The 16,671-nt window shown below is 44.9% G+C and overlaps 1 protein-coding gene across 5 annotated transcripts in view; it reads left to right on the forward strand.

The window, feature by feature from the left end:
- Nucleotides 1–16,247, forward strand: part of SPATS2L (spermatogenesis associated serine rich 2 like) — a 182,753-nt gene extending 166,506 nt beyond the window's left edge. For all 5 annotated transcript variants that reach the window (XM_066345597.1, XM_066345600.1, XM_066345599.1 and 2 more), the window contains 4 exons: nt 4,794–4,903; nt 8,789–8,891; nt 12,197–12,417; nt 15,353–16,247. In XM_066345597.1, coding sequence (XP_066201694.1) covers nt 4,794–4,903; nt 8,789–8,891; nt 12,197–12,417; nt 15,353–15,745 — 827 coding nt within the window. In that variant the 3' untranslated portion in view covers nt 15,746–16,247. The remainder of the gene's footprint in view (nt 1–4,793; nt 4,904–8,788; nt 8,892–12,196; nt 12,418–15,352) is intronic.
- Nucleotides 16,248–16,671: the final 424 nt, after the last annotated feature.

Consider the following 16,671-nt stretch of genomic DNA (forward strand, 5'->3'; position numbering starts at 1 on the left):
CCTTTTCTCTTTGACCGCAATGCATTTTTTACCAGAATGAAGGATCAGACCAGATTCTTCCTTCTTTCTGTATTTTTCTCACCTGGCCCTTGGCCATAGTTCAGTAATCCCTTTATGAAAAATAGCTATCGTTATTTTTGTTACCCAATTTTTCTCAATAATTTTAAACAACATTTTAGACTCTAACATAGAGCAGGTTTTATTAAATAAAACTGAAAGCGATCCAGGGTTAGGCTGTGGAATGTCTAGGCAGTGACACCATCCCTTTGATTGGGACATTGTTTTATTCTTAAGTAATTTGTTAGTTTCTTTAGTAAAAGTAGATTTCTACAGGACGAGATTTTTCCTGTTTCTCAGGTAAAGCTTATTTTTCCTGATTTTCAGTTTCACGTCTGTTGATAAAAATGCTAAGAACTTACACAAACAAAATTTTTCTTTAGTACCAAAACAGAAAGTTGCTAGCACATCACTTTGTAAGAGGTTAACAAAAGACCTGAGATTTCATATGTTCCTTCTTTCTTCTTGGAACAATATTAAGTGTCAAGACCTGTGGAGTTCAGAGCATCTCTGGAGAGCATTCCCGTTTTTACATCTCATTCAATGAGTAAACATTTACTGCGTGCTTCCTTGTGTGCTAAGCACTGTTAGTGACTGGGATAAACAGCAAACAGTGACCTACAGGAGCGGGCAGGCTAGCTGAAACAGCTAGATTGGTTGGCAGGAGTCACCTGACTTCCCTAAGGTTTTAGAACCACCCAGAGTCCTGGGGAAGCCCGTTCTTATGCACTGGAGGCAAGCAGAACTGAGTTTAAATCCAAGTTCTACCCATGTATTGGCTGTGTGACATTGAACCATTTTGTTAATTTCTCAGAGTCTGTGGTCCCATATCAGAAAGTGGGGAATAAGAATAGTATCTATCTCCTCATTCAGCTATTGTAAAGATAAAATGAGAGAACGTGTCAGGCACCTAGCACAGTCCCTGACTCAGTGTGTGTGCACATGGGAAAAGCTCTGGTTAGTAAGAAAGTGGACAGTAAGAAAGTGGAAGTCAGAGGGGTTACTGATCCTCTCACATGACAGTAAGAAAGTGGAGGTCAGAGGGGTTACTCAGCAGCCCTCAGCTGACACGCTCGAGTCAACTATGTCTTCTCCACAGACAGAAGGAACCATGGACTCTCTCCCCACATAATACTGAACTCTTTACAACCACCATCTTGAGCTTGCTTATCTACTGTCTCACGAGTATTTTGCATTTACTGCACATGGTATAACCATATTTCCTCAATTATAACTTAAGCTCCCATAACCCTCATGGCACATAACACAATCCTGAGAAGCCTATAGGTACTTCATAATGTTTGGTAAGCAAACCATTATAATTATTCAGTGTCTATAGGCTGTGGAATCCAATATTGGTGAACATTAGTGTAATTACAAAATGCGGAAGCGTCATCTAAATGAATATATCTCACTTTATTAATGATATTTGTAGTTAGCCTTTGTTGAGTGGACTATACTAAACACTTCACACAGTTACTTCATTTAGTTTTACAATAACCCTACAGGGTGTGTGTGGTTATTACATTTTACAGACGGAGAAACTGGCCTCGTGGTTGTGCTTGGGGTCTCAACTAGTGTGCACACCCAAGGGATCGCAGGCCTGCGCAGAGGCCTGTTCTTAGTGCCAAGTTTACAAGAGATACGGGAAGAAAGCATTACTTTATATTAATAGGCACACAGATAGATTATGGAGTAAAATGCAAAATTCACAAGAATTTTTTTTAGGAATAAAAAGAATTTCAAAGATTCTTTGTGCTTGAAGAGCTACTTCTGCCCCAGCTCCTGCTTGAACCCCCCCCCCCGGATTTCAAGTACAGCCAGTGCTAAGGAGTGTTATTTGAGACACCCTAAAATTGTCCATGGTTCAAAGCAATAGAGCAAGCTTCCAATGTGTTTTTTAAAACTTGAAGGAACTTATAAATCCTGTTGAGAAAATGAATTTCAGCATACCAGATACTGTTTATAGAAGTACCTAAATAATATTAAGTTCCAAATGCAATGAAACCCTAAAGAAACTGTCCCCCTCTAAGGATTTATGAAAGGGTGATGCTTTCAAAACATACATATTCTATTTTAAATTTTAGGATCAATGAATTTTAGGATCTGATCTGGGTTTTGTTTTTCCTTTTTATTTCTATGATTGATGTTCTTGAGGTGAAAATGCTGCCTCCCTCCAAAGAATTTTCGCTTTAGATCTCAAGTTTGAAGGTGTTCTCATAAGGAAAGTCTTTGAAATGTTAATGAGACGATATGTAAAACTCATCCCCACATTTGCTGATGCAACGTACTCATTTCCATGCACATTTGCATGAGTGTAAACTAAGACTTTATTGGTGATCTTGCACCTGCATTCCTATTTTAGGGCCCATTTATATCTGTTTCTACAAAATCTTTTGTTTGAGGTGAATGCCTAAGTTCTATTTAATCAAAAAGAACAATTGTCCCTAATTGTTACCGGTTCCACGAATGATCCGTTAAGAAAAGCCGGTCTGTTTAACTGCGTAGTCCCTCTGGGTCTGCTGACCTCTATACCAGCTGTCTGTCAAGTCTGGGCCTTCCGAAATTTTGTTTTTTTCTTCTTTGCAAGAAGAAAGTACTTTGTTTCATCTTTTTACTCAAAAATAATTTTCTCTTGCTCCAGACATAAGTCCCATCCATGGGTTGAATTATAATGGCAAACAAATAATCAAAGGTATGAGTCCTGCACATTCTTAAGTGGCTCCTTGTAGAAAAGGAACTTCTGTCCTTCTCTGCATATTCCTTTGAAGTAAGGGATCTGTTCACTCACTCAATTCTTCATTCAGCAAACATACGGGGCACCCACTGTGTACCTGCCCCTCAGTGTTGTGGACACAAATGACTACACGTGCAGCCTCTGCTGTGATTGCGGATGCCTGTTACAGAGGCTAGGCAGGTAACGTTCATCAGCTGAACAGGGCAGGGAGGGACGAGGCATGCTGAGAGCCATGCCGAGAGCCGTGCTTCACCTGAAAAAGGCAACGAGTTCTCAGCTCCGGCCAGTAGTTGCCATATGGGAATGCTTGCCGGCTACGGCCAGAAATCCCAATATTTTAAGAGAAGCCAGAAATCCAGCTTTCAAATGGACTCTTCTAATTTTCAAATGTGGGCAGTTAATTTGAAAAATTAACTTGTCATGTGTGGACCAAACAAAACATATGTACTCTGTAGCCAAAAGTGATAATGGATCATCTTTTTTTATCCTCTGTTCTGACTGGGTAACCTGGAACCTCATTCAGTAATACACTGCCTATGTTCAGATGAAAATTCCCTTCACTTTCATCACTGGGACAGATTTTTCTCTGGCTCTTCTGCATTCTGAAAGACTGCCAGACACAGATCAGCCCCTGCCCGGCTACCTGGGGTGTAAGCTGGAGGCAGGGAGCCCTGGGAAATCAAAGCATAATTAGAGAAGTTTGGCAGATGATACGGCTTTATGAACTATAGGTTTCTTACTGCCATCTCAGCATTGATATCAGCATGAAAAGGTAATGTTTCTCAGTCTGTCTGAAGAATGGTTTATGTTTTGCATGAACTCAACTCCTGATTGCTTCCGAACTTCTTTTGGGATTTTAGGGTGACTTTTTGACATTTATAAATTAAGGATTCTGATGATGAGAAATCACATTGTTTGGCTTTGCATGTATTCTGTGAATCAGGTCTAATGCAACAGTTGCCCTTTGATCAGCCAAGAATGGAATGTAAATTTAAAGTGCATATTATCTTAGGGAAGTGAACCTCTCCTTTCTTATAATTCAAAATATTTGTCCAAAAGAAATGAAGGCATTTTATATGTGGCTTCAAGTGAAGAACTATAAGTCTATCTATTGAAAGAATCAGACTTCATATTTAAATCTCACCCCATAGGTTAATATTCATTGCTTTTGAGTTCCATGATCTTATGGGAAATACACACACACACACACACACACACACACACACACACAAATTAACTCATGGGCCACTACATCTACTTGAACCTTTAGTTCATCTGACAGATATGTGAAATGTGGTAGCAGAGAGCTCCCTGGGGTCTTTGCCACATGTACAGATGCTGAAGAGTGCACACAAATTCAGTTCAAAAGGGATTCTACTCACCCTTGAGATGTTTTCTGTGGGACATGGATAACAAAGACAGGACACTCTGGTCTGGAACTTATTTCTGATTGCAAAATAGAAACATATCTGCAGAATATCAAAAGAAGATATTAGCTCACAAAAATCTAATCAAGTCTTTATGTCATACTCCTATAACACAGCTAGTTGCCCAAAATGAATATGTGTGAAAATTCAGAAAGTCTGCCACCATTAGAATTTAATAGTACAGCACATAGAATGGGTTTTGCTTAAGGGACTCCCTGTTTTTGCAATACCATTAAGCTAGGAATTTAATAAGTATCTTTTTTAGAAATAGCTGTTAGTAATACACACATTTCAAAGTCCAAATTAAGTGAGTGAGATCAGACGCCAGTGAGGAAAACGAAGGCTGTGGGTGTCCAGTGAATCAGAAGGCTCAGAGTTGGTGGGTAAGGACATACAGAAATAGGTGGTTGGTAATGAGCATCATTGGCAAACCCACCTCGATGACCAACTCCGAAAACATAGTCATGGTCCAACAGAGTGATCACTCTGTGGAGGGAGAACTGATTCCAAGAAATTAGGTCATTGAATATGTTTAAATCTCTGGCCCTAACGTACTACTCCTTATTTGGCAGTGGAAATCCTGACTGCTCGTCAGAAGAAAGCAGAAGAACTAAAGAGACTTACTGATCTAGCCAGTCAGATGGCAGAGATGCAGCTGGCCGAACTCAGGGCAGAAATTAAGGTCAGTTCTAAGCGATCGTAGCCTGAATCGTGAGCCACAGATCTGCTCTCCGTTGTGTTTGCATTGTACCCCTCGCTCTGCTCTCTGAGGACTTCACATCATAGTCCCAGCGCTCTCTAACAAGGCTAGAATAGAGAATGCCAGGGGGAAGAACTGTCTAATCCCTACATTTAAGTATGCTGTGGTGTGAAAGGACATACTAATACAGAGAGAGGTGCAAGCTATTTTCTTAGTCTATTGGGACTGACCTAAATCAAATGTATTCAACCATGAATTTTAGCAGAGATGGGAGATTATTACTTTCACCGTCTGTAATTTATGTGTACGTATATAAGCACACCACGTAAACACACACCAGGTCTGAACATTATATAACAGTAGGGTTCTAAAGAATGTACAATATGTGGAGATGTCTTTCCTACATCCTTGTCTCATCTTAGCTGCCCTTTTATTAAGGATATCACCACAGATATGTATTTATTAGAGTTCTTCAGTTGTAAGCAATAAAATCTGACCCTGCCTAACCTCAAGAACAAGTACAATTTGAAAGAATATGAGTGTAGCCCAGCAAAGCAGAGCACGAGCTGAAGACACTGGGCTGCAGTCAGGCAGAAGCGTGGGTAAGGTAGGCAGCAGTGATTACAGGTAGGCAGAAACGTGGGTAAGGTAGGCAGCAGTGATTACAGGTAGGCAGAAGCGTGGGTAAGGTAGGCAGCAGTGATTACAGGTAGGCAGAAGCGTGGGTAAGGTAGGCAGCAGTGATTACCAGACAGGCCCCAGGGCGCCATCTGAGTGAGTGACCTCCAGACATCGTCAGCCTTTGTGCCACCACACACTTGATTCAAGTCCTAAAGAGAGATTTCGATTGAGGCCTCTGCTTGGGTCACATCCACCATTTAGCCGAGGGAGGTCTGAACTAACAGACTCACCAAGACTGTGGATCTTCAAAACCACGTTGGGGTACAGTTACCAGGAGGAGAAATGGTTACCAGAAAGGCAAAAACAAGTATCTACAATAAAATAGGAAGGTAGAGTTTATAAGTTTCCCCTTATTCTCTTTTTCCACCCAGTATACTAAACACACTTACACACATATGTACACACACATGCACACCAGCTTCTGACCTACCGTATTTTCCCCATGTATAAGATGCACCTTTTTTTTTTTTTTTGAAACATTTGGGGTCTAAAAACTGGGTGTATCTTATATAGTGGTCGTAGGGTTTTTTTACTTGCATTTCCCGCTTTTTTGCGCTTGTTTTTGCGCTCGTTGAAGACAGTGATTCGTCATCAGACACAGATGAGGACAAGCAAATGGATGGGATTTTTGACAATGATAAGGAGTTGTATGAATTTTGTAATGAATAAAACTTGAGTTCAGGCCCTGGCCAGTTGGCTCAGTGGTAGAGCATCGGCTTGGCGTGCAGAAGTCCCGGGTTCAATTCCCAGCCAGGGCACACAGGAGAAGTGCCCATCTGCTTCTCCACTCCTCCCCCTCTCCTTCCTCTCTGTCTCTCTCTTCCCCTCCCACAGCCGAGGCTCCATTGGAGCAAAGATGGCCCGGGCACTGGGGATGGCTCCTTGGCCTCTGCCCCAGGCGCTAGAGTGGCTCTGGTCGCGACAGAGCGTTGCCCCCTGGTGGGCGTGCCGGGTGGATCCCGGTCGGGCGCATGCAGGAGTCTGCCTGTCTCTCCCCGTTTCCAGCTTCAGAGAAATACAACAAATAAATAAATAAATAAATAAATAAACTTGAGTTCATTAACTTTATGTAATACATTTTTTTTCAAATTTCAGGTCCCAAAATTAAAGTGCGTCTTATACATGGGGAAATACAGTACTTCTTGGGAACTAGTGTTCTTTGAAGACACAGTGGCTACAGGCTTTATAAGTAGGACTGTCTGCTCGTGTGGGTGTGAAACTGGTTAGGTGTGGTGGAAAGTGGCGAGGGACTTTCCCAGCCCCTCCATTTTGCTTCAGCATGAAAAGGAACAGGGAAGTAAGGACCCCCATGCCCAGGGTCCTGAGTGGCTCTAGACATCTTTTCTTCCTCACCCTCTCTGCTGGCCTTTGTTGCTTCTCACTCACTCAATCTCCACAGCCTCCAAATTATTCTCCCCACCTCACTGTCTGCCTCCAGCCTGGTCATCTACCCTAACACCAAAGTTATAGCCCTAGAGCAGGTCTGGTCTTCCCCCGTGTGGCCTCCCCTCCCCCTCAGGATAAAGCCACGGCTGGACTCCAGTACAGACCTAGTCTGACTTTCATCTCTCTTTAAGAGAACATGAAGTGAGGAGTGTGAAGTTGCCAGCTTCCTGGTTTGTTGAAACGCATTCATCTTCCAAGTGTCATTTCTGCGTATCCCAACCCCACTGGACATAAAATGGTTACTAACATGGGCTCTGAGGTGAAACAGTTTAGCTCTTGTACTCTTGGATAAATTAAATATTCTTAGGACCCCAGCTCCCCTTTGTGAGATAGAGGTAATAATAGCACTGTCTTCATAATACTTTGATCAAATGAAAATGAGATTATCTGTTAAGAATTTGGCCTTTTTTTTATTATTAATATTCCAGCTCAAATGCTTTCTTTTTTTTTTTTTTTTTTTTTAATTTTTTATTTATTCATTTTAGTGAGGAGAGGGAGAGACAGAGAGAGTGAGGAGAGACAGAGAGAGAGAAGGGGGGGAGGAGCTGGAAGCATCAACTCCCACATGTGCCTTGACCAGGCAAGCCCAGGGTTTTGAACCAGCGACCTCAGCATTTCCAGGTCGACGCTTTATCCACTGCGCCACCACAGGTCGGGCACAAATGCTTTCTTTACATAACTCTCCATTCTCCTCTGTGGGAAATCATTTCTTCCTCTTTTATGTCTCTGAAGCACTTACCACATTCTATCCTAGATCCTATTTAGTGATGTGTTTCCCTCATCAGGTGGTAAACTCAAGGAGGAACTGAGTCATAGTTATTTCTCTAGTTCTCACTCTTTCATCAACATATAAATCTTAATTTCAAATGAATTGAAAAATAATCTCTTTCCCACTTCCTTTAACAGCACTTGGAATTCTACCAAGATAATGTTTTCTAGTTACTAAAGGCCGTTTGGTTGGAATTCTGGTTCCCTATTAAAACAGAGATAGATGTCTAGGGAAGGCCGACATGTTTTCTCGTCAGGAGTCGTATTATCTGAACAAGCCACTGGCCAGAGTAGGATGCATGCTCAAATGCAGCCCACTAACTTAACAACAGTCCATGAAATTCTAGAAGGAGGGCAAAGGGCTAAAGGTTAAATAGATGAGTCCAGCCTGACCAGATGGTGGCGCAGGGGATAGAGCGTCAGACGGGGACTCAGAGGACCCAGGTTCGAAACCCCAAGGTGGCTGGCTTGAGCGTGGGACCATAGACATGACTCCATCATTGCTAGCTTGAGCCAAAAGGTCGCTGGCTTGAAGCCCAAGGTTGCTGGCTTGAGCAAAGGGTCACTTGCTCTGCTGTAGCTGCCCCATCAAGGCACATATGAGAAAGCAATCAACAACTAAGGAGCCGCAGTGAAGAATTGATGCTTATCTCTCTCCTCCCTGTCTGTCTGTTCTATCTGTCCCTCTGTCTGTCTGTCTGTCTGTCTCTCTCATAAACAAACAAACAAATAGATGAGTCCAGACAGACATGTACCTGTATCCCATTATATTCTAAGCCCAGGCAGGGAAAAGACAGGATCTATATACATATGCTCCAGGCAGGTCGAAACCGAGGCTGGCTCGCCAGGTCCTCGCAGTGACAGAGCTGGCGCCATCCTGGTTAGCGCCATCAGTAATACCAGAAGAGCAGAGTGAACACATCTGCAGTGCACCTCGGTCCCTTACTCCCGGTTTACTTCTCTTTCTCCCAGCACTTTGTCAGCGAGCGTAAATATGATGAAGAGCTTGGGAAAGCTGCCCGATTCTCCTGTGACATTGAACAGCTAAAGGACCAAATCATGCTCTGCGGAGAAAGTGAGTGTTGCATACTTGCTGAATAATTCTGTATGAGTAATCCTGGTGCTGTTCGGCATTGGTATCGGAAATGTCAGAGCGTGGTCCCCTAGGGGGGAAAGTGAGGGCTAATGAGATTTAATGATCTAAGGTCATGACACGAGTCACTAGAAATGTCAAGATTTGAACTTAGAGTCTTCAAATGCCACTGCCCATCAGTGAATCCCCAGGATTTATTAAGCAGGACAGAACAGGTCGACCAGTTTATACCTTTTGCAAACTTTTCTCAAGTGTTGCCAAATAAACTGCCTCTCTCTTTTCAAATAGCCTGCTTCTACAGGAGGGACCTGTCACACTGACAGCAAGTCTTCCTAATAAGTCTGCAAACAATCGGCTACTGTCGCGAAGAGCCCAGCTGTCTTGTGCGTGCTGGCCTCTCCCTGGGTTCTGGGCCCAGTGAAGTCTGCAGATAATGAAAGACCTCACTTCATCCATTAGCTTTAGTTCTGTTCGCTAGTAAGCCTTAATTAGAGCAGCTAATGTGCAACGGAACTGGCTGATCCTTTCCCCACACCCCAGCGCACCTCCAGAAAAGGTGGGAATGAGCACAAAAGTGGCTTTCAGGATGGCCACAAGGAGCAAAGGACGACTAGTGAGGGACATGGAATACCCACAGCCTCATAGTCAGCTGAAAATTTGAAATGGCCGCACTTTTTTTTTTTTTTTTTTTTGGTCAAAGTGGAAACTGGTTTTTTTTCTGAATATAAAAAATATAAGCTTGATCTAAAAGTTATAGAACTACATTACATAGAATAGGACATGACTTTTGTGTATCCTTCATGTTTTTTATGCACATAAAGTCTACTGTATCAATTATGTATTACATATATTATACTACATATTATAATTTGCTATACAACTCTACATAGTAATATAATTTGCTCTTATTACTTCATAATACATGGTTGAACTTTTCCCATGCCAATATATTTTACCCATAACTTATTTAAGTAAAATGGACACAACCAGTCCCCTGGTTATGGACATTTAGGTTGCTTCCATTTTTTTACTGTTAAAATAACCACTGCTATGAGCATCTTTGTTCACGTGTCATCAGCAATTATCTGATTTTAATTGCTTTCTTTTTTTTCTGTATGTCCCCGCCCTATGAAAGAATCTGTCTGTTTGGCGTTCTCCACCCTCTGCTTTTGCCTGTCCCGTATCTAAGAAAGCAGTCCGGTTCATGATTGGAAATTTACCCATCCTGAAGTTTTTACTTCAGCCTGATGCGAAGTGACCCTGTCACCGCTCTTAGGAGGGGGTGTACGACTCCACCCGCTTCCCTCCCTGGCACTCCCCGTGAAGGGGTGTACGACTTCACCCGCTTCCCTCCCTGGCACTCCCCGTGAAGGGGTGTACGACTCCACCCACTTCCCTCCCTGGCACTCCCCGTGAAGGGGTGTACGACTCCACCCGCTTCCCTCCCTGGCACTCCCCGTGAAGGGGTGTACACTCCACCCGCTTCCCTCCCTGGCACTCCCCGTGAAGGGGTGTACACTCCACCCGCTTCCCTCCCTGGCACTCCCCGTGAAGGGGTGTACACTCCACCCGCTTCCCTCCCTGGCACTCCCCGTGAAGGGGTGTACGACTCCACCCGCTTCCCTCCCTGGCACTCCCCGTGAAGGGGTGTACGACTTCACCCGCTTCCCTCCCTGGCACTCCCCGTGAAGGGGTGTACGACTCCACCCACTTCCCTCCCTGGCACTCCCCGTGAAGGGGTGTACACTCCACCCGCTTCCCTCCCTGGCACTCCCCGTGAAGGGGTGTACACTCCACCCGCTTCCCTCCCTGGCACTCCCCGTAAAGGGGTGTACGACTCCACCCGCTTCCCTCCCTGGCACTCCCCGTGAAGGGGTGTACGACTCCACCCACTTCCCTCCCTGGCACTCCCCGTGAAGGGGTGTACACAACACCCGCTTCCCTCCCTGGCACTCCCCGTGATGTCTAGGGGGAGGAGCGATCCCTTACCCAATCAATGGCAGGTGCCCGCATGAAGGACAGCCTCCGTTGGAGACAACAGGTCTCAGAAGGCCCTTCCGTCTCAGCTTTGTTGAGAGCACACTGAAAGCCCGCAGCTGATGAACCAGCAGTAGTGGTCCGTGAGCTGTAGGAAAGGAGGACCCCCCCCTCCGAAACTGAGTCTAATGAAACCCCCGGGGGGTGTTTGCACAGCCCTCAGCGGGCCGTCGCCCCTTTTACCTATAAAACAACCGGGCCAGAGGCACATCCCTGTCCTTGCCATTTCTCATGTTCTCTGATCCCACTTGTCACTCCTAATCCTCTGCAAGAACCCTAGGATTAAGGCTGATCCGACACAGGTAGCAGAGAAAATTGCGTCTAAAAATTGGTGACAATTTTAAGATTCAAAGGTCTCGCTTTCCAGCCTGGCCATCAAATCCTAGTGACCCGTGAGAGGGAACCGTGACTTTATCCTTGGATTGATTCCCTCTGGCCTTGAGTCAGCATAATCACATAGAAATCACCCCATCAGAAACCACCCCTTTCAAAGCCAGCATGAACGGTGATAATAAACATTGAACAGACAGACGGGCCTGAGCCTGGCTGGGACCTGTCTGATTAGCTGCATTGACTGTAGTATTGGAATCGGTGCAGGTTTGCAGTGGGGCTGAAGAAAATGGGGTTGATAAGTGGCCAGATAATGTCACTGTAATGAAATAGAAAGGATACGCTAGGGCACCTTTGGGCCTGGCACTGTGTTCAGAGGATATGCACAACCCAGGTGACAAAGTTCCTGACACCCGTCATCGCCCGAGTCTCATGCCCTCAGGACATCATGGCTCTGATGGGCCAAGTTCCATGTACCTCTTGGTCCTTCAGGATCTCGGAGTGCCAGCTGGTCAAGGGATCTGACAGGGACAGCAAGAGCAGGTTGATCATGGGGAACCAGGAGGCAGAGACATCTAGGGGCAGGACTGAGGGGCACTGCACCATTGCATTATCCATCTTCCCTTGGTGGTTCTTGGCCTAAGGAATAATATTAAAATTGCTCAGATAGATAGGTCTTATTTCCTACAAACGTCTCCCAATTTGAGTGATTATGCTGTAATCACAGTTCAGTGATTCTCACAGAAGAAATTGGGTGGTATCCAAGCACTGAGGTGCCCTTTCAAATGACATCTTTAAAAATAAAAACTTTTCTGAGTGTTTTTATGAAGCTCTGGCCTGTCTCCATCTCCTCCTGATGGGGTACTGAGGCAGCCTTGTTTGTGGCACCGCCCTGAATGCCTTGTGCTCTCCTGTTGCAGTTACACATCCAAAGAACAACTATTCCTCGAGAACTCCCTGCAGCTCCCTGCTGCCGCTGCTGACCACTCACGCAGCAGCCTCTGGGAAACAGAGTAACTTTACCCGAAAATCGTCCAATCACAACAAGCCCTCCGAGGGTAAAATGGCAAACCCCAAAATGGCGGGCAACCTTCCCAGCACCATGGACAGCTCTCACCAGACCATGCCGCCTAATAAGCAGGTAAGCGCTCTGGGCAGGCTCCTCGGGTTACCTCCAGGGGTCCTGCGGACCCTCGTCTTTGGGGCGAGGAAGAACCACTCATTTGCAGAGGAAGAAACTGCTAGAAACAGAGCTTTCTGGGCTCCCATCTAGACCCTCCCACCCATAGCAGCACGGCCTGGCCTGGGGGCCTCCCTGGTCCGTCAAGCCCACATTTCCTATGGCCCTTCCATGTGAAGGAAGTGGCCTTTGTTCACTCCTAACAGCATCCGCAAACAGTCCGCCTAACTGCAGCAGCTCCTCGTGTGCCCCCGAATGCGACCACCCCCAGGCCCCCCCGTAACTGGCCCACGTGCAGAAGGGTCAAGCACAGACACGGGGACAAGATTCAGAACCTGGTTTCTGTCACAGTGAGTGTGGGAGGACATCCGGCATTCATTACCTAAGATTCTTTCATTCTCACTTACGTTTAGTATCAGTAAGAAGCCAAAGTTAAAGTTCTCTCTCTTCTCTTGGGCTTTCAGTAAAGAGAACACATTTCAAAATGGCATGCTAGTTTGTCCCCTAAAAATACAAGCATCCAACAGGCAGTCTTCTGCTTCCCCCCTGTCTCTGTGAGAAGTGATTTCCCCCTTATCATTAGAGGCCGAACAAGAAACGGGATTTGATGGTACAGAAGCCGGCATGCTATAAAGACATTTCAGCTTTCCAAAACACTGGTGTTCTAATGAGCGCCCTGTTGGGTTTCATGGTCTCAGTCTTTTAGAAGTCACACTAATGACACTGACAGGCATTCCTCTGGCCCTGAATGTCTTCATGAACTTTAAAGTCACACTTTAACAAGGAACGTTTCATATATGCCTAGCTTTAAGATCATAATCAGATCTGTTTTCCTTGTAATCCAAATACATCTTCACAGCATTTGTTCTTTGCTCATTATGAAAGCTCATGCTAAAAGTCTAAAATTTTAGTCTGAGCTCCCCTTGCACAATCTCTTTAAAACCAAAAGAGGCCAGATTAAATGCTATCCACATAACTATTTTTTAATTCCCTGTTTTACTATTTTTCAGCAGAACATTGCAGGCAATGGCTCATTTAAGTTGAAATATATTTATACATATAAACTAGAAAACTGTCAACCTGGCCAGCAAGGGCCTTGAGCTGGGCCCCGTGACCCTCCCTACAGAGCAAGCCCAGGGTGTGACTACCCAAAATCTGTACTCTCCCTCCTGGAAAGTGCTCCAAATACTTGAGATCCTGTAGTTCTGTACCCAAACGGTAGAGCCTGCCCTCTCTTTTCGGACCACTTCCTTGCATACAGCATCTCGCGAGCAGACCACACTACCAGTCTGCACACCCCTAGTCCAAAGGTGATTATTTGTGAGGATGAGCACGAAGTTTAGGTGTGCAGGCTGGAGTGGCCCATTCATGTGCGCAAGGGCCCCTCACAATGTGTGATGGAGCCAGAGGTGGGAGTATGGTGGGAAGACACCATAGCCAAGCAGGTGCTATGTGGGCCTGCCTTTGTGCTCTGGAGCCAGGTGGGAGTATGGTGGGAAGACACCATAACCAAGCAGGTGCTATGTGGGCCTGCCTTTGTGCTCTGGAGCCAGAGGTGGGAGTATGGTGGGAAGACACCATAACCAAGCAGGTGCTATGTGGGCCTGCCTTTGTGCTCTGGAGCCAGGTGGGAGTATGGTGGGAAGACACCATAACCAAGCAGGTGCTATGTGGGCCTGCCTTTGTGCTCTGGAGCCAGAGGTGGGAGTATGGTGGGAAGACACCATAGCCACGCAGGTGCTATGTGGGCCTGCCTTTGTGCTCTGGCCCTGAGCCCAGAACTGCTAGGGCTGAGTCTGCCCTAAACCTGTACCTTCCAGTCACAGTGCACAAATTACAAACTTTATATATAAACTTAACTCACAAAATTACACGTTTTAGTAATAGGAGTTTGATTTTCATTCATTAAAGGTCTGTGTTCATCTAACAACCTATCTGTGAATCTTGTCAGGAGACAATATGTAAAGTGGGAATGGCCTCACTGTTTCCAAACAAAAGACCTTGGGCAAGTCCCTTAAATGTATCTTCCTCCTCTATAAAATGAAACAAAATAGCAACTATCTTAAAGCCTGATGATTGTGATGATAAACGAGATGGCACCTGGCACATGATGAGCGCTCTGTAAATGTTGGCTGTTGACCCCTAGTAACTGGAAACCCTTGCCCTTCAGCGGCAGACACGCTAGCCCACCACTTCCTTCTGCGCATCCCTCCTGTGCCTGGGGGCCCATGTGTCGGAGGGGGCTAGCCTTTCACTGTGACGTTCAGAATTCGTTGGCTGAGCACTGCCACAGTTAGAAAAAGAACCATGACCTCAATGAAGATACACATTACCTCCACATCCCACCAGAACACACCTCATCCCTCTGTTTACCCAAGACAGTATTTCTGAACTGTGATATTTATTTTGAAATAATATAGAAAAAAAGAACTGTTTTAGAGAAAAAAAATTACAAACAAAATTTTACATTTTTTCTCATATATGTAATGAGAATTTATATACATAATCTATATGGAATGTCCCCAGAATTTTCATCCTAGAGAATCATCAATGCCCTGCCTCTGGGTTATACTTTATTCTGTTACATTTTAAGTTTACTTTATTTGGCCTGGTTTTAGAATTGTCTGTCTTAGGCCTCTATAACCTCTGTTTCAACATCAGTAATATCCTTGGAGTTCCATTTATAAGACAGTCCACTATTCTTTTAAGCTTAAGGATTTCATCCGCTTGACCTCATTTGCACATGTTGTCATATTCGTCTGGGATGTAAATAAAGCTTACTGGCAGCTTGAAGACTTGGTTTCTGTGATGTCTCCCGATGTCACAAGCAATTTGTTGGCATCTAATACCTATCTCTTTTTTTCTTTTTTTTTCTTTTTTTTTCTTTTTTTGGTAGAATGGGTCTTCTAGCCAAAGACGAAGATTTAACCCACAGTATCACAACCGGCTAAATGGGTCCAGCAAGCCGCAGGGCGTCGGTAATGAAGCAGACCCGATGGGGAAGGGCAACAACCGCCACGAACACAGACGACAGCCTCACAACGGCTTCCGTCCCAAAAACAAAGGGGGCGTCAAAAATCAAGAGGCCTCCTTGGGGACAAAGGCCCCCGAGGCCCCTGTCCACTCGGAAAAGCCGCGGCGAAGGCAGCACCCCGCGGACCACGCGGAGGCCAGGCCTTTCCGGGGTAACGTCTCCCGGGTGTCACAGTGCAACCTCTGTCCCACAAGAATAGAAGTCTCCACAGATGCTGCGGTCCTCTCAGTCCCAGCTGTGACGTTGGTGGCCTGAGCCAGCAGACAAAAAAAGCAGTTCTCACTCAGTTTTGGTTCCCTGCCCGAGGTGCTGACCCAATTCGCTGCCAAAAGAGAGTCAATCAGAATAGACAAACCCTGTACGGTTGTGTCACCCTCTCTTAATCATTTTTACTAATTCTAGTAATCAGCGCTAGCTTGCTTCATACCTTCCATGGCTTTGCTTGATCTGTTGATGCTTTTTCTCATCAAGACATTGCAGCAGTTTAGCCAGGCAGTATTTACTCATTTGTTAGGAAAATCAACACGTGACTCAAGATCCGAGGCTTGGTAGCAGCCTCTGTTGTAGCAGTGATGTCAGTCCATTGGTCGTATTTAGAGAGTTAATGTTGAAAAAAATAAATTCTTATTGATCAGACAAACATGATCTGCTGAAGACACATGCGCTTTTGTAGAATTGAACATCTGGTGTTTTTCTGAAATATATATATATACATATATTGCTTTATTTGAAACAAATTAAAATATGCTGCATTTGATACCTGGCTTGTTTCTTTTATCGATGCTCACTTTTTATTAAATGTATGTGTAATACTTCCAAGAAAACTAGAGGTGTGGCACAGAGCTTTATACAATACTGTTTCTCTTGGGACAAGCATCCTTTCAGAAAAAGCAATGGCCCACAATGGCCCCTGCCAGTACCTTACACACATACAGATGGATATCACCTCAGTCGTCTTAGAGACTCTGTGGCAGTTTGGAACCTTGGTTGCAAGTAACATAAACCTCAGCTCAGCCTAGCTTAAAACAATGAAAATTGATTGGTTCAGTGACCGAAAAATCCAGTCTCAAAGTACGGCTTGGGTCCAATTTGATCAGGGCTTTCTCTCCATCATCACTGAGAGATGATGTTCTTAGTGTTCCCTTCCTCCTTAGGCTGACATTGTATTCAGAATGGTAGCA

This window comes from Saccopteryx leptura, chromosome 7 (genome assembly GCF_036850995.1).
Source record: "Saccopteryx leptura isolate mSacLep1 chromosome 7, mSacLep1_pri_phased_curated, whole genome shotgun sequence".
Classification (NCBI taxonomy): Eukaryota; Metazoa; Chordata; class Mammalia; order Chiroptera; family Emballonuridae; genus Saccopteryx; species Saccopteryx leptura.